Here is a 21,897-nt window from a genome sequence, read left to right on the forward strand (position 1 = left end):
ACTATGTATAACCACATTCGGCCTCATGTAGTGCAATGCATGAAAATGGTGCATTAGGTACTCCATTTTGCCTTGGAATCAAAGTAGTCTGGTAAGGGTATATGAAACCCCCAATATAGTCCTAAAAAACATAAATGTATTAAAGGCACATGACCCTTGTTATCATATTTTCAAAAGCTAGGGCTTAGAAGATCATGTGTCTTCTCATGTTGCTCATTCACCTTCTTGATCGCTCCCCCTTATCAACTTGTGTAATATATCCATCCTAGGCCAACAAAATTATATGCATTCAGAAAAATGAAGTTAAAAAACAAGGTTCTTAATTACATCTTATTAAAGACCGAAGGTTTATGGAATTATATAAATGTAAAGAAACTGCCATACATGCAAAGGCCAAAATCAAGCCATCTTAACAAGCTTCATTAAGACAAGTGAAAGAAGGTCAAGAATGACTTAAAGGAAAATCCTAGTATGTGTAAGTAATAGAAAAAGGTGGCATGCACAAGAGTGTTAGTTTATGAGTATATCTAAGGAGCAATGGATGGGTCTCCTTCAAAGTAGAATTTGTAAACTTATATTATCCTCTAATTCATTTATATTTTAAGCTTGGATGTAATTAGGCATTCAATGCTCTATTCATTCTCTTTAATGTTTATTGTATATCACTATTTTTCTACAATGAGTACATTGGTTGTTTGGTGACCAAGCACTCGAGATAGAGTGTATGGCATGCCATGGGATTACAAGACTTGTGGAGAGGCTATGGGCATAAGGAGGAGAGATAGTTGCCTATTATGTACTTATATACTTGAATTTCATATTCCATTCAAGATTTGTAATAATGAGTATCTCTTTCTTATTGTAGCATTGGGTAGATAAGAGATTATGTGAGGAACACACACACACACACCCCTTACAAGACATAGTTAATCACTTGCGTGAACTATATGAAAACAACAATTTGTGTCTACAGGTGGGCCACCATGATAACATAGTTTGGAGATTACCTTAGCAAGGCCATAATGCAAGATTTCCATCCACATGACAATTATGGAGACCACATATTTGGTATAAGTTGTAAAAGTGCAAACCAGCATGTTTCCTATTGTTTATTTACACAAAAATATGTAAAGGGAGCATGAACTTTTTAGCATAGTTGGCAATCCATTGTGGACTAACCCTCTACTGTGATGACATTGATTTGGACATAAGAATATACTTGGATATCATAAATATTAAATTTATATTTCTTTATCTACTTAGAGTTTGGGTACAAATTCAATGGAGAGTATTTCAATGATTGTATCAAGTTGCTTTGTTTCCTAACATCCTCATTATGTCCACTTTAGGCTAGATGCATATAAAAGCTATCCCTTCTTTGGGAATGTAGCTTCGGTACTACCTAATTCAAAAAATACATTTTTATTAGTAAATATTTCGATGTATGCCTCCCTTAACGCCAAGATCTAGCACTGAAATATTGAATAAGCATTCCAGTCAAACTCAAAAATTAGCTATGGACTAGAGAGGATGGGAAATTTTCGAACTTCAACTCGGTATAGAATAGGTTCTAGTGTAGTGTATAAATTTTTCTCCACACAAATTCCCATTCAAAGTACCTAGAACCATGACGATCGATAAGAGCACCCTTTCTTGGAAAGGACTCTTCAACTCCTTCCAAAAGTTTCTCAATTGACTATCTAGTTATCACACTTTCATTTCTCATTCATCGATAGTTTTGAAAGGTGGGTGTGAATACGAAAAGTTTAATTCACATTGATAGAAGGCTTTGAAGTTTGCATCCAAGAGAAGACGCCCATTTCCATGTGCATAAGATAGGTCCTATGACTTTACATGCGTGATTAGGTTATGTCACCGCATACTACTAAAAACCACATGATACAAGGAGAACTGTAGATGAAGCCCATGATAGAAGTAGGGGAAGCTGCGATATATTATTTAACGAGAGGCTATCGAGTTGCATATACGTTAGTGAAGGTCGGTCCATGATAACATGTGAAGGGAAAACAAGAAGTATGACCACTCCTAGAAACAGCTGAGAAAGAGAAAATTATTTTCGTGCATGGGGACCAGACCGACATTATCTCTTGGAATATCACGAGTAGCGAATTATTCAGGTGGTATAGAGGAGTTTGGACTCGTTGACTTCTTTATCAGGCTGCTTAGTACTTAGAGTAGTGGCGACGCCTGGATCAGCGGCTTGATCGTCGACCTCATCTGCTGCTCTAGTTCCGGTATTGGTTATTTGGACACTAGTATAATCCACGCCAGAATACATAGACGAGATGGGGTATGAAAACACTTGGCCTGACTGGAGGGTGATCTCCATGGTTGCCTGGTAGGGTAGTGTGATGTTTCCTCTCCGGGTGGTGGCTTGGATGGAGATCCACTGACCCGGCTGAAGGGTTCCGGATTGGTTCCAGCTGAGGGTTCGAGTCTCCTCGTGAGTGGTCGTGTAGCTTCCTGAGACGCTCACCGACCATCCAAACTCTCCTGACACTTCCGCAACAAGGGGGATCCCTGCTTGCACAGTTATACTGGCATGATACTCGATCCCCGTAGTGACCGTCCATGACGATGAGATCGTCACTTGTCGGCTCCCAGCGAATGTCCAATCCTTGGAAATAGAGCCTGTACTCATCATACGCGCATATACAGCCATGTCAGTGTAGAAATATAAGTGTAGGTAATTTGACGCCCATATTTACTACAAGGTGTCCTACAAAACAGTATGGCGACGTATGCTGTACAGACAACCATATAGTTTCAAAGTCAAGGTCTTTTAGTCCCATATTTACAAGGTCAAATTACCACTCTGTAGCTCAGATGACAACATATGTATGCTCCTACAACACTAATTAGGTCTACCCTTATCACTAACAAGTCTAGAGGGAGAAGGATATCCAACATGCACTATTCATCACTAGTATCATCCTTTACAGTGATCAACAATAGTGACCTACCAGGTAGTGACTTGCTTGATTGAGTAGTATGCAATCACACTATTCAAATCACTAAGGAGGTGAGACCCTAACACAAATTTTGTATATACACTTGCACAATTTTTCATTTAAATATTTGACTACAATTTTGCTTAAACTTAATTTCATGAGTAATGTGGGGTACCTGCATTATTGGAGTCACTATATGAATCAAGTGTGACAGGAACAATTCCAGCAGTCTCTAAGTCCAAGGTAGGATAGCTTACATTGATCATGCGAGCAGATGCTATGGACTTTAAGAAATAGAACCCCAATGCATCAATGTCAACATTAGCTCTTCCTACAATACCCACACAGAGACCGGATGCCACATCAATTGGGTACTCTTGCTTTAATCCCCAAGATGTCATGTAATGGAAAAACTCGCCTCCTGTCGTGGTGAAGAATCTAACGCCTCCTGAACGTGTACCTGGAAAATTTAGACCATTGTTAGTGTTTAGAACTAATGTATATAACATAAGTACAAGTATATAAACATAGATACACACATGAATGCGCATGCACACGCGTACACACACACACACACACATGCACACACGCACGCACACACACATGCATAGACACACACATATACACACATGTATATATCCATGTATACTTATTTGTACAAACATATATGTATATGGTAAACATATGCATGTATGTTTATGTATGTATAAGTGAGAAAGTCCTTTTCAAATTAACACCAAATTTTTATTCTTAAATATGAGCTAAATATAGCTTGAATGATATCATTTCCAGTGCAAAAATCTATACAAGCTAAGCCTTTTGATCCATAATAGCAATCAAAGGATGATTCAATTTTTTTAAAATTAATTTTATGCACAACTTATTGATTGCATTTTTAATATCTTATCATTTTCAACTCATAAGTTCATAATTGGATCCAACTCTAAAGTAGTAAAATGAACTATAGGACAACTATGCACGCACTAACTAGCTAAATGTTACCAAAGCGATGATGTACTATATGCTTTGTGCTATTACAAGTTGAATATTTGATAAATCCTTTAAATGATTTTTAAATAGTCTAAAAATGTGGAAGTATTTGTCCATGCAAATTCCTTTGGTAAAGTTGCTTAGCTTTGGAGTAGTAGTTTTGGTTTTGTTAGGATCATTGCAACCCTTTTGGATTGTTATGGTTTGTATTAGGCACTACACTTGACATGCTATTTAAGCATATGAATCACCACAACTCAAGGGTGTTGAAAACATCCACAAGACAAATGGATCATGAGCTTTTCAAAAGTTTGAATTGTAGATTACGATTAAGTAGTGCAAGTGTGTATAATTGTTGCCAAGAGCAATTGTTTGTTGCCAATGCTTGTATCTCTTGTCCCAACTAACATAATTAAGAATGAAAGTTTCTATAGGAGATACCTATGTGGTATTATGTCATGTCCCAACTAACATAATTCAGAATGAAAGTTTCTATAGGAGATACCTACGTGGTATTATGTACATGAGGGATAGTAGCCCATTAAAGGAACTAATTGAGTTGCTTTTGAAGGGAGGTTGCAAAAGAAAATATATTTATGGATGACAAAAGGAACAACTAGCAAGCACATTAAGGTAGATATCAAAGAGGACTTCATCAGAAGATAACATTATAGAAGCCTCAATGGCAATTACATTAACTGATAGACTTGCTGCCTCGCAAACATGGGTTCAAAATTTCTCCTATAGATTTACTAATAGTAACATGCATGGCTATGTAAGACACCCATGCAATATCCATGGAAAGTGTGCTTGGGAGCAAATACGAGCACCTTCAATCTTGATGAATTCTAATCCTTTTGCAGTACTTCTAACACTACTGATGCTACTCTGATCGCGATGATGATGATTATTAGTGCTATATTTACCTGCACCATTGCCCCACAAGGACAATCTGGTGATGCGCTCTCCATCTGCGAACGTGTACTCCTTGTAAGAGCCCGTGGCCGTGCCGTAGGTGACTGGGTTGTCGGTGCCCGACATCCAGATCCGGATGCCTCGCAGTTGCCACTCGCCCGCCCACACTCCGATCCTCCTCATGATCTTCCCATTCCTGCTCTGGTCGTAAGAAAACGAGTAGCCACCCTGCCCCCCGATCACAGACACGGGTGTCTGATACAGCGACATGTTCACCTGCATGCACAGTCGAAGAATATGCTAATTATCTTGTGATCACAAATACACGATATGCTAATTATGTTGTGATCACAATTACACGATATGCACTGACTTACACTAACGGAGACGTTAGGAGGTTGGTTGCGGTTCTACCAGCTGGTTTATGCTGCAAAGGAGACTAGTGTATCAACCCACAATGTTTTGTGCTTGTACAGGCAGGGGGGGTATATATATAGCTATTCTGAGAGAGAGGGAGAGAGAGCCGGTAAACATGAGCAATGAGCATATCATTATTTACTACAGTCACGTAAAGCGCCGGTAGTAAGAGCATGTGCTTATTCGCCCCGTAAAAACACGAATGGATATGCATTGTCTCCAAAAATAAGCGCAGAGTACGACATTTGTATTTCTTTATTATTTGATGAAAGCACTGAATGGAAGAGGGCCCTTATCAAGATTCTAGAGTCGTCTTCCTGCATAATTAAGAGAAAGCATGTAATTGGTTTGATGTAAAAGGACAGTAAAACTTGATGAAAGCACATGGACCCAGCTTTTAAAATGCAGATTGTCTGTTGCGACGATTTCGACATCCTGTCCTGACGCCAGAACGTCCCGACGCCCTGCGATGCTGACAATTAAACTAAACGATGGGGCCACGGAGGCATAGGCTATGTAGCACGTCCCTGAATAGATATGGGAGATGGTTAACTAACAATGATATGGGACTTTGTTCTATTCTTATTAAAGATGGTTAATTAATAATTAATTGGCAAAGGAATAATAACAAAGGCCAAGTGTGTGGAAGAGGTTACTTGAGGTAGCCTCCACAATGTTATATTTGTGGGGAGATGGGCCACATATGTCCACATTGCCTATATCATTTGAGAGTATATGGGATATGTACCATCATTAACAAGGCATCTTTTGTGGAACTTTGTTCTCTTCTTATTAAAGATCAGCCGTAGTCACATCTATGCCCAAACCAATTTGACAATTTAAGGTATTGGAATTTTGTTTATTAGACAAGTTGACGTTGGCATTGAGGAGGAGCGTCCGAGATTTTGTTTATTAGACAATTTGGCGTGGGTATTGAAGGGGTGCTCCTCGTGGAAAACTAAATGTGAAAATTTTTATGTATGATATTAGTATTATTGAATTGAATATGTCATCAACAATAACTAAGCAAAGTGAAACATATGTTTTAAAGTATGCATGGGGTGAATGCCACTCACAAGCCTTTTGAAGTTAATTAGATTTGGTTGGAAAGTTATTGTGCCACCCGAGAACATTGTGCCAATGAAGAGCTATACATTGCAAAACATGAAACCAAAAACCAAAATGTTGGTTGCTTGATCAAAGTTTGAGATGTGGTGTCACATTTCAGTAATTTCTACAATTAAAACACTACAACAGAAACGAGGCATAGACGCGCATGTTAGACCCGCAAAGTCGGGCGCGTCTATCATTGCGTCTATAAGTGCGTGTAAAAGTGCGTGTAAATAGACGCAAATTTTGTGTCTATATATCCGCGCAAATAGACGTCAATATAGACGCACTAGTAAACACACAATTATTTAACCACCTAAAATTGGAATTCACATAATTAAAAAACCAAAGTTAATAATTATTTAACCACTTGAAATTGATTCTTGAGCATGCATGTGTGCGCATGATAAAAACCATAGAATTAAGAATACACATTGAATCATTGAATTAAAAAAATAGAGTTAATAATTACTTTTTCATTGCTCTCTAATGAATGGCAGTTCCTCCAGTTGACAAGCCTGATATAAGTAATTAGCGGCAAGCGACAAAAACCTTACAATTAGTAGCAAGCATTGCAATATGTATCTCGTAATTTCTCTACTTGAAGATGATAAAAAATACTTCCTTTTTATTATGGAAATTTCAATTTAGCTTTAAACTTGACTATTGATTCTTGAGTATGCACGTGTGCGCATGATAAAAACCATAGAATTAGGAATACACATTGAATCATTAAGCAAATTAAGTATGTTACAGTGAATGATCCATCTCATCTTCAATGAGATCAGCCCTTGCTAAACTATCTACTTCTAGGTTTATGTTACCAAGAGGTAACAAAACAAATAAGTCTATCCCACTATCAGATGTGTTGCTAAATTGCTCAATAACTTCATCAATATCATCGGCAATCACATTATTGTCTTCTTCTGTGCTTCCTTGAATATCCTCGCGAGGTTCATCTTGTACTATATCATGCATATCATCCATTATGGTGTCATCATGCACATCAAAATTAGCCTTTGCATATATACCTGCTCGCATTGTTGAGGTAGTACTAATGTGTCATTCTTGTTTTGGTGAAATTTTGTAGAGTCAATGATTACAAAACCACTTGGATAACGTTTGATTGTGCAATGCTCACCATTTGTTACCACTTCTTAAAACCACTTCACATCCAATACATATATAAAGAATCGTCTGAAGTCAAGCTTCAGAATATCTTGGATCAAGCCACAATAACCTTCCATGGTACCATTGGCATCCTCGAAGTGAGCAAGGACATCACAATCTTGGGTATTTCTCTTTTCATCTATACGTTGAGTTCGAAGATGTTTACCCTCACACCAAAGTGCATTGAATAATGTGCACTAGTAGTAAAAGATCAAAAATGTCAATTATTTATATAAAATAAAACTTATAGAAACAAATTAATTGATAGTATGTCTCACCTTTGATAAGCAACCTCGTGCGTATTCCTACTCTTCTTGAGATATATTAATTTCCTCCTCTTTTTCCATTCTCTCCATTTCCTCATGTAACCAATCTATATCAATATGACGTGGGAGCGCATTTAGATGATCTGGAAATGAGACATTACGTCCATATCTAGTGCGAAATTCTTGTCTTTCGCTTTTTCTTCTCGCCCTTGCTTCAGTATATAGTGTCACCCATTTGCTCATTACATCACTATTGAGCACACAAAAACTATTTAACTTACAAAGTTCTTCTTTTGTTAGCACTTTACTCATTCCTTTTCCTTGAGGTACTATAGAGGTCATCCTCAAGTCTTCATCATCTTTCCATAGTCGTGGTTGAGAGGGATCCACTTCAGCAAGCTGATATTCAAAGATATAAACAAGGGATGATTGCACTAACCAACCCTCAGCAATGCTTTCCTCAGGCCGTGCTTTTTGCCTCTCAAAATCTTTCAAGGTTTTCATAAAGCGCTCAAGAAAAAACATCCACCTTACATGAACTGCCCCACAAAGTGCCATCTCATCAATCAAATGTACGAGTAAATGTAATTTAGTCAAAATGGATCGAGGAAAAATTTCATCCACCAAACAAACCACCTCAACAGATAATACTCGAGCATCTTGCAATGTGTTTGGATCAATTTCCTTCAAGCTCACGTATCTGTCAAGATGTATTTGAGAATTGTTTATTTTTGTGTAGAAAATCAAAGATATATAATGAAAAAATACAATGTATACACACCTCACAAGCTCTCCCATCTTGTAAATGATATCACGTACATCTTTGGATACACAATGGGATATGCTAGTAGGAAGTACGAACTGAATGTAAATAATATTTATAGATCAAATGATTAGTTGAGGAAAAAGTCACCATACCCCAAAGTTTACACATAGATACTCCACTAATTACTATATTCATGGTTAGAGATACCCTTACTTGAATCATTTTGTGCCAATCATTAGACTTCAAACCAGATAGTTGCTCCACACCTCTTTTCTTTTTCTTTATGAAGGCTCCCTTGAGACATCTCATACATCCTGTGGGTATTCGAAAGCTATATATTTGTTTCTTCACTATTTTTTCCTCGTTCTTTGACAACATCCAAGGTGCATGGGGTAGCTCCATCTTTCCTCTGAGTCCAATGCGTGGCCAGGCTCGTCTCATGCGACTAATGTTACGTAAATCCTCCCTTACATTAACTGAATCACAAGTCCCTATCAAGTGATCCCATAATGTAGATACAATATTTTTGAATATGTGCATGGGGTCCAACAGGTGATTGATCTTGAGTTCAGTCCAGTACAAAAGACAAAAAAATATAGAGAACCTAACAAACAAACAATATATTATGTAAACAATTCATCATGCTAAATACTTTAAAGTCAATCGAGAGAAATGCACTTCTTACCGACTCATGCCGAGTGGAGGGTGGCTGTCGGCATTAATCCATCTCTCCTTCCAATCTCGAATGGTTAGAGATTGTGGAGTCATTCCATTAGTAGAGAGAACATATTTGGGATGGTCCATAGGAAGAAATCGATGATGATTGTCATAGATAACCTTCTTTAAATGTGCCGGCCTAGAGGAAACTAGAGAGGGACCGTAAATAGGATACGCATAATATCCTAATGTGGTTAAACCTGAAAAAACAAGTGAATTAATAAAATGAATTTGATTGAAGTCTTGAATTTCAAATATAGAGTTATATACATGTACCTGAACACTCTCCGTATCCTGGAAAGTCATGCATGGTCCACACCAACATGGCCTTCAATGTGAACTCTCTAGAGGATACAGATGCACTTGTATCTTGCACCTCAATACCTTCCTATAACATTTCTAACTCTTCAATCAAAGGATCTAAGTAAATTTCCATGTTTTTTACCTTATGCTTTCTAGGAATCAGAAGGGACAACATTACATGTCCCTTTTTAATTGCCATGGATAGAGGAATATTATAGTTCACCAATACCACTGGACATACACTGTATGATGTGCTTTTGATGCCAAATGGATTGATTCCATCCATACCTAAACCAAATCTCAAATTTCTTGGCTCTTCTTTGAAAACAGGCCACAAATTATCTATATGTTGCCATGCTGGTGTGTCTCCAGGGATCCTCCATTTTCCATCACTTGAACGATGACTAGCATGCCATGACATGAGCTTTCTAATAGACTTACACTTGAACATAAGTTTTATACGTGGAACAATCGAAAAATGTCTCAAAACCTTACGAGGCACATTCATTGACTTCATCTCCACTTCGTATCTTGATTCGCCACAAACAGGACACTCTCGTGCGAACTCATGAATCCCACGAAATAAGACACAATCATTGACACATGCATGAATCTTGACATAATCGAGGCCTCCCAGAGATGTCAAGTAATGTCTTGCTTGCTCTCTCTTAGTTGGCAATTTGTTTCCTTTTGGAAGCATTTGTGATAATGACCTACATATATTTTTAAAAGTGAGTTAAAAAACCACCAACATATATTTTTGTTTGATTTCAAAATAGAATAAGTAATATTATGATTCATAAGCCAAACTGAATTGATACCTACTTCAATAACGCATCCAAACTGACATTGCTCCATCCATAAATTGTTTGCAAGTTAAGTATCTCGAGGGACGCACGAAGAACGGAGTACGTACAACCTTCATACAACGGAGTAGATGATGCTACATATAGTGGGTCATCTGGCTTCGTAGAGTGACCTTCTCCCTGAACCTTTGCGAAAATAGATGGTGTACCATGTTGTCCAAAATCTCATCCTCTACGACTTGATGGGGCATTTCATGAGGGCTACTATCATGGTCGTCAGTCTCTACTCTTCTTGAAGATTCTGCCTCCTCGCGTCGACATTTTGCAGCCTCTCGATGCCCGGGAGGGAGCATCTGAGGATGTGGCACCGCATCCTGCTCAACCACAAAAGGGAGTTTCATATACGTTGCTATATAATTCTCGTAACATAGACTAGCAATCTTAGTGGTAAAAAAAAACAATGAATACTGGTGATTTTTCTCGGTCCCATTCTCCATACAAGCTGAGGTGTGACATTGCAATTCGACGTGCTTGAAAAATACACCCTCGACAATGATCACACATGCATTTAATTTTTCGTCGTAGCCATGTTTCTCGATTATGAAGACGCAATGTTTCATCCTCACTTGAGGATGTGCTCACTGACTCATCAGCATGCACTGCACTAGGTGATGACGACGACATGATTAAACCTAATTCGTGACAACATCAAAATATTTGTTATTCATATGTTTACATAAAAACTTAAAGCTAGCGTATTAATTATTCTAAGATCTCAATTTTAAATACACAAAAATCATAATAAATACATTAAAACTTATGATAAGAATTCACTATCAAAACTTATCTTAAAAATAAAAAATTATGATAAAGCCTAAATGCACGTCTATATCCGCATTTACGTACGCGTCTATATTAGCGTCTATTTCCGCGTCTATGTTCGCGTCTATACTCGCGTCTACCTGAACAATAGCAGTTCATATACACACAAAAATAGATGCACACGTCAAAATTCAAACCATACTTAAATCATTTCTTTTCAAACTACGCCTTTCCTTTCTTGCGTTTTTTTCAGTTCTGAAGCTTGAGTTTAGCCGACATGCAGTCTCTTCATGCCTCACCTAGTCTCTTCATGCCTCACCTCCTCATGACTCACATCTTATTTCATTTCAAACACACAAGAAGGGAAAAAGGAAAGCCAAGGAGAGGAAGAAAGAGAGAACAAGAGAGAGGAGAACAAGAAGAAGCAGCAAGCAAGCATCAAGGGAGGGTAACTTATCAAGGAGAGGAAGAAGGAGAAGGAAGAAACGCCACCATCCGCCACACCAAACACCCAAGGTGAGTCTCTCTGTCTCTCTCTCTCTCTCTCTCTCTCTTTCTCTCTCTCTCTCTCTCTCTCTCTATTTGTTTCTCTCTTTCTCTTTCTACTTTGTTTGTGTATTTACGATTTCTGATTCCATTATGTATTGCATTTTGTAAATCATCAATGGTGGTCGTCGTGCTAAAATAAGCCGACTGAGCGCATTTGATAGCGCGTCTACATTTCAATGTAGATGCAGGTATAGATGCAAAAAATGTTTCCTCTCATTATGTCTACGGGCACGTCTTAGAGCGCGGGTGCAGGTCAATCTACACGTGATGATACACGTGCGCGCAGATTGACTTGGAATTTACGTCTAACAACGTGTCTATACTGCATCTCAAATGCAAATATAGACGCGCTGAACAGAAGATTGACTTTGGGAGCGCGTCTAATCTGCAATTTAGACGCGGTTATACACGCGCCAGCTCTCCCAACTCTGATAAAAAACAATATATTTTTGCAATGATGAATGTGACCAATCCCATGTTTTTGTTTATCAGTTTTCTTGTTTATGAGAAGCATTAGCACTTAAGTTTTATGCTCAATGTCTAAAGAAGGATCTTTGAAAATGTAGGTAATATATGATTTTTTGTATGCAAACAAATTTGTCTTTTTCCTTTGTTTTTTTTGCAGATGTCGTATCCTGGTTTATCTAGCAATGACCCGGATTTGGATCGCATGAATGATACATTGGCCTCATTTGGCAGGGGGGTTAATGCATTGTTTGGAGGTTTTCCTAGTAGGAAAGACTTCATGGGAGAGATGACCAGACACCTTGGCCGCTCTCCCACAGCGGATGAGGTGTTCAGTGTCATGTCTGGAACGTCTCTGACGTCTTTGCCTGGCACTACTTCCCAGACTCCAATTGTAGGTACTCCACATGCACATACTCCATATGCAGGTACTCCATATGCAGGTACTCCACGTGCAGCACCTGTACGTGTATCAGCTGAAGCAAAAGCATCTGCAGAAGCATGTGCATCCAACGAGGCAGAGGGTAGTCGACAGAGAGGGAGGAGGGAGTCAAGGGGGAAGACGAGGCTTGTGTGGGGGTTGCCTAGGAGGTGGCGAGCGATCACCCTCACCAGTAGATCACGTAGAGGAAGTTCTACGCCAGTACTATAGAGTTACAGATGCTGGTGGCATTTTCCATGATGATGAAGGAAGGGATGTAATGGCGTACATGAGGAGCGTTGTACATGCGACGTATAAAGATTGTTTCATTGCCTTCAAAAATCAGAAAAGCGGCTTGTGGGAGGAGGTGCTTAGGGCAGTCCATAGGAGGTACCCAAATCCTAAGGGTCATCGATTCTCGGATGATTGGGGACGCACAAAAGTGAGGGATATGCTTCACAACAAAAGATCCCACCTCATGACACGCGCCAGGGACTCACTGTGGAGGCAAGAGGAGGGGTGTGGAGCCTATAGCCAACCACCTATGTGCCACCGCATAGAGTGGAAGAAAGCCAAGAAGAAAGCAGTAGAGAAAGTGAAGAGTCATCAGCACGCAGAGGCACGACGGATCCAAATGGAAACAATGGGATCATCCCATTACGAATCGGGTGGCAGAGAGTCGTGGGAGGCAGAGTTTGTAAGTATATTTTGATTTCTAGTTTTTTAAAATTTATATTTCTTTCAATTCTTTATATAATTTGTTCTAATATATTGTGTCTCATAATTGTTTGTATATATCATAATTGTTTTGCAGACTGCTATTGTTGGTAGGATACCTACTCCTAGAGAGATAGGTTACCATCGAGGCCATAGCCACGCAACCACCTGGCTTCACTTCTATGGTAGGGGCCCCTCACTGAGGACCAATACAACCGGGCTATGAGAATTCGACAGCCAGAGGAGGTATGTTTTTCTTACTTTCCTATTAAAAGTATAGCTAATTATAACTTTTTCTCCACCATGTCTACGTAAGCAACCTTGATCTTTTGTGTGTGTCGGCGAACCCGGATGTGGAGCATAGCGAGGAGGGAGATAGCGACGCTAGTAGCCATGGTGGTACTAGCGAAGATGTTTCTTCTTCAGATTCGTAGAGGAGCACCATATCTCCTCATGAGGCCTTGTTTTCTTGTATATGTATGATCCATCTTTGAGCCTACTGCTTGCGACCACGCTTTAGGTCGCAAGCACTTAAACTTCCCATGTAAATGCTTTTAATCTATAATGAATACATGAACTTTTATTTTCAATTCTCGTGCCCGTAAGATACATTGTCTTTTTTCCAAATGCACAATCTGATGTATGGGAGGGGGGAAAAAAAAACCAGAGAGCATGTGGTTCTGTTTTGCACGTCTATCCACACGTCTAAATTGCAGAAAATGCACGTTTATACGTGCGTCTACAGTGTAAAGTACACGCGCTTATACACGTGCTAGATAATTCAAATTTAAAAAAGAAATTAAATATCTTTTTTTAAAAATGAGATTTTTTGTTTTCCGTTCGCGTCTACCGGTGCTTGTAAAAGCGCGTCTATAAACGTGTCTATATGCCTGTCTAACTGCAAAATAGACGCGCTAATAGATGTGCAAAATGAATTAACTAAATAGCAATTTTGGTTTATTATGCGCATGTATTCACGTGTGTATATGTGCGTCTATTGTGCATCTATTTTTGCGTGTAAATTCGTTCATACATGTGATTATAGACGCGACACGGTAGACGTGCAAATAGACGGGCAGATAGACGCGCCCGTAAGATTTTCTCTATATTCAAAAATCGTGTCTAAAAGTGCATCTATGAGGCCTTTTTGTTGTAGTGAAAATTAACCTATTACTTTGTAAAAGTGTAGTAATAACACAAAAAAATACATAAACATACTATACAACTAGCATGTTTCTTAGTTATTTTATAATTATGGGGGAGGGTTTCATTATCCCAAATTTCGAGAAGATATGTATTCATTTTCTTCTTCTCATTTATTTTCTTTATTGTTGATAAGGGCAAAAACAAAAGAAAGTAGATTCTAACCTTATGAAAGATTGTATGTATCAAGATTGTAATTGCCTTCCCTAGTAAGGATTGTAATCACCTTCTCAATATGGACCTTACAATGATGAAACATAACCAATTGGGCAAAGTACATTAATTCTAATTACAAATGATGTGGTGATCATCAAATTAAGGAAGGATAAGACAATGAGCGATAAGGACGTTCATGCTTGACTTGGTGCAATGGTGTTTCCTTTGATAGATGATCATGTGGCAACAACATTGTGTGATGGGGACTACTTGTTGATAGATAGTCATGTGGCAACATTGTGTGATGGGGGTCAATCGTGTGATGCCTTGAGATATTCCTAAAACAAGTAGAGTGTAAGAAAAAGAAAAGATATCAATGTTGTATTGAGATTTTAAATAAAATTAATTTTTAGATGTGAAAAATATAAATAAAAACTTATATTTAGCTATACATGTAACTAGGTTGACACATTCAGCTAGGTTTAGGTAGCGGTGTTAGGTGTATTTTTTTCCAAGTGCTTCTGCTCAAATCATTTGAAGAAGGAGTGTGGTCTGCCTTCTATTGCTTGAAGAAGAAGTTAAATTGCATTTTGGAAATATTATGTAGTTCATAAAACATGTAAAACCAAATTTGAGCATTTACCTATTATGAATATGATAGCATTGAATGGATTGATTTAACTACCATGGATTTTGTTATAGATCTTGCTATTGAATGGGTATGTGACTAATTTCTGGTTGTCATTGGCACACTTTTCACAACCATGAGTATAGTTAACTTCCATCTATCCTTAAGTATATTGTTAATGTGTTCTTTCATCACTTCTACCAAAGCCTTGAGTGATATGTCCAAATTCTAATAAATGATCTCCAGAAATGCCATTTGTTTTTGTGTCTAGGATCAATTAGGCAATACATGTTCTAAGTGGATCCTTAAGTGTATCTTCAAAATTGTGTTTGAACCTATCAAGTATTCATTTTAGAAGTCTTAAATATAAACTCAATTTTTGTTAGTCATCTTGGATTGTAAGCAAGCTAAGTTATTGAAGGTTGTAGTAGGGTTAGTATCATTTGAAATTCTGTTATATTCTCTAGGTGTACTATTCTATTTAGTATTTTCTTGGATGTATCCATCAAATTTTACAATTCATTGTAGATTTTGATGCCATAATACATATCAATGGTCTTTTCCTAGCCATGTTAGCCATTCTCAATTGGTTTATTGTTAGGTAGTTTATAAGATTGTGTATCGAGTGCTTGATTTGGCCCTATGTGTTCTTATGGTTTCGAGTGTAAAGCTTGAATATCTATAAGCATAGTTTCAGGTAGTTATATGAATTTACGTTGTTACATATTTATAGATATCAACTATTGTTTATGTTATACATACCTTGTTTGAAGTCATTTTTGTCATTATAAGGACTCTTCATGTTTACAAAACGGACATTAGAGGGAATATGGACTAAAAATGGGCCTTTTAGCTTACGAGTTAATGAATCTCCGTATGACAAGAGATTTGAGGTGGACCAATGGGAGAGGGGGTCGTGTGCATATTTTATCCACTTCCTTTTTTCCCTTCTTGTCCCTACTACTTATCGGCTTATCCCCCTATGTCCCCTTCCCTCCCCCCCCCCCCCCCCCACCTTTACCACCCCACGCTCGGTAAGTTTGACTGGGTGTCCAAAAAGGTGACCCAAAATTTGAAAGTTCTCTTCTCCTTCCAAAAATGCCTTCCTCCCTCCCCCCCAAAACCTCTTCTTATGGCATATATAGTCACAAAATGCATTTTTTGGTGTCTTTTGCAAGACATGCTTTCCATTTGGTCATTCCCTTATTCATTCCACAAATCTTCTCAAATTTTTTTGCCTCTAGCTTCTCTCAGCCATAGCCACACATCCCCAACTTCTTCGAGCCATAGCCACATAACACCGAGCTTCAGTCATTGCCACACAATATCCAGCTTCTCTTCTTCTTCCATGCTCATTATGTTACCTCCATTCCACAAATATTCTTATCTTTCTATCCTCACACACCCATAGCCACACAACCCCTAGTTTCTCCCAGCCAAAGCCACATAACACCCAACTTCTCTCTTTCTTTTAAGTATAGCCATAGCCACACAACCCCCATATTCTCCTAGCTATAGCCACCCAGTACCCAAATTCTCTCTTTCTTCTATGGGTTTTTTCTTCCATTCCACAAAATTTGCATTGTTTTGTGCTCACACAGGCATAGCCACACAACCCTCCTTACTTTCATTACCATCCAAATGGTATCTACATGTCAACGCAGGCAACCTCGTGAATGTGGACCTTGCAATGATGAAACATAACCAAATGGGCAAAGTACATTAATTCTAATTACAAATGATGTGGTGAGTTAGTTATCCTAATATACTAAGTAATTGCAACACAATATACTAGTTAATTAAGTAAATAACCAACTCAATCTGCTAACTACTAGAACACAGTGCACTAACTACTTGAAGTAAATATAGTTTTGTAAGTAAATATACTAACTAATTAACTAAGTCATACTAAATACACTTAAGTAAGTAAATACACTATCTAATCAACTAACTCATACTAGTTAATACACTAAAACAAATTAACAATTAAGTGTGTGATATGGAATCTATCTCTCTCTCAATTAAAATGCTAAAATTAAGGAGTAAATCACATAATTATTTAATAACTTAGTAGTATATAATCTCTCTCTCTCTCTCTCTCTCTCTCTCTCTCTCTCTCTCACCTTACATTTGGATATTTTCTCTACTACCTTCTCTAGTCACATATCTTGTCTTCTTCCTATATTTTCCCTTTTTATCCCATGTGAACTCCCTTTCTTCTTTACTCTCTTGTTTTCCCATGCCCTCCGTCTTTCTCCTCCACTGTTTTCTTGTTGAGGACCAACATTTGGGAAGCTTGTTATGGATATACAGGCTCTGCATGTGGATGTGGGTGAGACAATGATGATTGGAAAGTCATCATCATATTTTTTGTATCACAAGAATTTTTTCTATAAGGTCATGTATATAGTATGTACATCAATTGATTCATATTTTTTTCTTGAATTATTTCCTTGTCCATCTCTCAATTCTTTGAAATGGTCCATTCTAGATGAGTGGACACTTGAAACATTAAAAATGAAGATCATACATGACGTTCATAGCTCATTGAGATTCAAGATAGCTTTAAGATCAGTGGATCTTCCATGGTTTCTACCAATCCATATTTTTGTATATATCCTCAAAAGCACTAATGTACATCAATGTCCCTCCATGTTCATTTGTAAGAATATAATAGATGACTTCCTTAGTTCTAATTTTAAAGAAGGGATGGGGTGCATAAAGGTGACATCGTTTAATGTAGAGTGATAGTCTTGAGTGTTACATTTCATTACTCGATTATCGCATATTCATCATTGTACATGTGTTTCTATTACCGATGTTGGATGAACAAAGAAGGTCAATGGATTCCCTTGGATTTGTAAGTTTCTCTTTTGTTTTGCTTATTTGTTTTTTTGAGATATTCTTTGTACTGACAATCATGTTTCTAACAGTTAGCATTTTGTTTTCTTTGCAGCACTCCATTACAAATCACGATCCGCAAGGCCTTGAGACTCAATATGCAGAGAGGCACGGTCTCAGATCATTGATCGACCGATTGTATAGACGCGGCAGCCCAGTAAGTCACTCATCTTTCTTGTCCGTAGTTACCATGAGATATTTGAATGCATTATTGTATGGTGGATTGATATGTTGTTTCTTTTTGTGCAGAATCTGTTTGATGCTCCTTTACAGCGGGAAGAGCTTTCGAGGGACGACGATTTGTAGCTCGCCCTTGGATCCTTAGAGCTCACATACCTTTAGTTTTTAGTCGCCCGATCTATGTAGACATTTTCTATGTATTAGTGATATTGTTTTATGATTGTACCAATCGCATTTTATGCGATATCATGTATTTATTTCATCTATCAATTTTATGATTTCAATATACATTCTTTTTGTTTGCAAACACTTTGTATGCAGCAGTGCAGAAACTATTTTGTATGGCTCTCATACAGCACACAGTGCTATATGTGGCAGGGCAACTTGCTGCCCTGCCACAATTTTTTTTTTCTCTATTACCGTCGCTATTTGCGTCACAAATTTACTGCACGCGTCGCTATTGTCATCGCTATCAGCGTCGCAAATTCTCTGTAACCGTCGCTATATGCGTCACTATATGCGTCGCAATTGCGACGCATATAGCGACGTTTCTATGGCGTTGTCAATAACGACGCTTTTTGCGACGACGGGGGCAAATTTTGTTGTTTGTATTTTCGTCGCTTTAAACGTCGCTATAAGGTCTATATCTTGTAGTGTATGATATGATATTATGGCATGGTCTTTAGCGACGATAAAGAATCGTGTTTCTCCATGATGTGGAGAAATTGTTTGGAGTGAGAGAGGATGAGGCATTTTCAATGCTAGCAATCACCAATGACTTCCCTCTCATGTTTGATTATCTCTTTATGGAGTATGACAACTCGAATCTAGAAAACATAGACAATGCATTCATAGCTCTTAAAGATGGCATTATGGACTTGGTAGAGCATGCCACGATTGGGCACCCAAAATTTTGAGGCACTATAGGCTAGCTTGGCAGCAGGACAGGTTCTCTTAGAAGAGTAGCAAGTCCCGCCCGATCGACGAGTTCAAGTTAAGTGTGGACTTGACCAAACCCTCAAAGGTTGTTATCAACGTTGCGCATGAAGTGTATCAATAGTCCATCTAGACATTTTATTTTACTATGTATACACTTTTGAGCTAACTTGATATCAATGTAGGCCGTGCTCAATGTTGATGACTTTCTAAGTCGCCAGAAGGGCCAAGGAGCGCTTAGGAAGGATGTCTCCATAGGGCATTACATTAGTGGGATCCCCATTGTTGATATAGCCATTTTCCATGCCATCTTCACCCTAGACAAACGGGCATAGCTCTCTATCTTGAAGGCCCTATCAAAAGTGCTATGTATATCGATCTAATGGAGCTATCTATAGCTCACCTATCTAGACTAGGTCTCACCCATATATATGTCAATTGTGATCAATATGAAATAGTCTTTGGGAGTGTACATGGTGTGTCTCTTCTCTCTCTCTCTCTCTCTCTCTCTCTCTCTCTCTCTCTTGTGTCTCTACATATCTTCTCTGTGCACATCTCAACGTGGTATTAGAGCTATCATGATCAACTAAAACTAATTCCTTGAAGAAGACAATCAAGAAGTATATCTATGTAGTATCTCTTCAATTCTTGATTCATGTCCTTTTTATGCTTAAATTTGATGTATTATGTATGTTATGAGAATCTTATGTTATGAATTTTAATCATATAAGTAGTTCACTTGATCATCATTTAGATTGCAGATATGCTAAATTGTAGATATGCCTTGCTTGTATACCCTAAAGATGGGATTAGTTTTGATCTTCAAGCTTGTATATCTTTGTTTGAATATTTAGGACAACATCAACGATGACACACAAATCATGAAACAGATATGATCTCACAAGAGGACACACATTCAAAACAAATCGACGAAGATTTACTTGCTCAAAGGTGTCCCTTTCCATGCTTTACATGTAGGAGTCATCGTGGTGGTACCTTCTCTCATTTCAAGTATCCTAATAGACTGTTCTTATTACAATAGAAATGGTCACACTACAAGTGATTGCAATGAAAAGCAATATGATGATGAATAACATGGTATTATAAATAAATAACCACGTTTATTGAGAGATTATTATCCTTGTGACTACTACAAAAAGAGTGATCATCCAACCCATCTATGTTTCAAGAGGCATTTTGATTGAGATCATAATAGAGCATATACTGCTACATATGATAACACTACTAAAGAAGGAAGAATGGTATTGTTGAACATAAAAATAGGACTATCGACCTTAATGTGATGCCATGTATACTCATTCATTCTGGCTTATCTCAATGTTTCTAGGCTTAAGCCATCTTAACAATAGTATTTATGTAAAGTCATCTTTCTATGACTACTCCTTCTAGTAAAATACCGATTACTACTTGGACACGTGAAACTCCTTCTATTTCATATTTTTGAACCTTTGGATATATTTCTTATGTTCATGCACCCAAAGAGACTTGCAAAAACACTAATCCTCCTTGTTTGAAAGTTATTTTCATTGGATATTCAAAATTTTCTAAGGGATACAAGTTTTATAATCCATCCTCCAAGAAGATAATCATAAGTTGTGATATTATTTCACTACAAGATACAGACATTCAAAGCAACTGTGGGAGCTTTCACTCAACCGCCAAGACCCACGGACCGCTTATTGTTTCAAGCGTTCCAAGTCGAGCACTAATGGCTACCTCTCACATAGCCGACGTGCCATCCATATCTACAGGTGTAGTGGGCTTACCTCCATGCCGTTCGAGTTACCTCCTCTCCCACGCACTCCGGTAGCTCCACGATCCAAGTGCAAGCTTCAAGCAAGCTCCATCCTCAAGCTCCACGCTCCAAGCTCCATTGCCGCGAGAAAGACAAGAGAAGAGAAGAGAAGAGAAGAAGAGAGGAGAAGATGGAGAGCTTCTCCTCCTCGGTCCCTCACCCTCACACACTCACTCCCTCACACTCTCACACTCCCTCTCTCAAGCACAAGCTCAAGCAAGCAAGAAGAAGGAGAAGAAGAAGAAGAGGAGAGCCACTTTTGGCCACACACAAGAATGAGCTTCTCATTCACTTTTCAACTTTATATACAAAACCCTAAATCCCTTTTGGGCGGTCATCCCCTTTTCCCCTTTTTACATGGCCAGCCATAGGCCCTTTTTCCCATTGTCCTTCTATCTTCCCAGCTTCCTGTCCACCGCCCATCTACATTTACAAATTGCACGGGTGAGAGTCCGGCGCTTTTTTACAAGATTTCAGGGTGCGCCTTTTTATTTTAAAATGCACCTTTCCCCTTTTGTCTTTGCCTTGGACTTTTAAGGTTGCCCTTGCGCTTTTGGCCTTTTCTCCTTTTCTTTCTTCAGTCGGGCTACCTTTTTTCCGCCTTTGCCATGCGTCTTTTCCACTTCCTTTTGCTTTCTTCGTGTTGGGGTTAACATTACCCCCTCCTAGAT

The 21,897-nt window shown here is 38.3% G+C and overlaps 1 protein-coding gene across 1 annotated transcript; it reads right to left on the minus strand.

The window, feature by feature from the left end:
- Window positions 1-1,752: 1,752 nt before the first annotated feature.
- Window positions 1,753-5,410, minus strand: LOC148012703 (uncharacterized). Its single transcript, XM_087669316.1, has 4 exons — window positions 5,255-5,410; window positions 4,889-5,153; window positions 3,148-3,432; window positions 1,753-2,652 (listed from the first exon to the last, which is right to left on the minus strand). The coding sequence occupies exons 2-4, from the start codon at window positions 5,145-5,147 to the stop codon at window positions 2,135-2,137; spliced, it is 1,062 nt and encodes a 353-aa protein (XP_087525442.1). The 5' UTR covers window positions 5,148-5,153; window positions 5,255-5,410; the 3' UTR covers window positions 1,753-2,134.
- Window positions 5,411-21,897: the final 16,487 nt, after the last annotated feature.

Source organism: Lygodium microphyllum, chromosome 27, assembly GCF_053477565.2.
Source record: "Lygodium microphyllum isolate KBCC chromosome 27, Lygodium_microphyllum_v1.1.10, whole genome shotgun sequence".
Taxonomy (NCBI): Eukaryota; Viridiplantae; Streptophyta; class Polypodiopsida; order Schizaeales; family Lygodiaceae; genus Lygodium; species Lygodium microphyllum.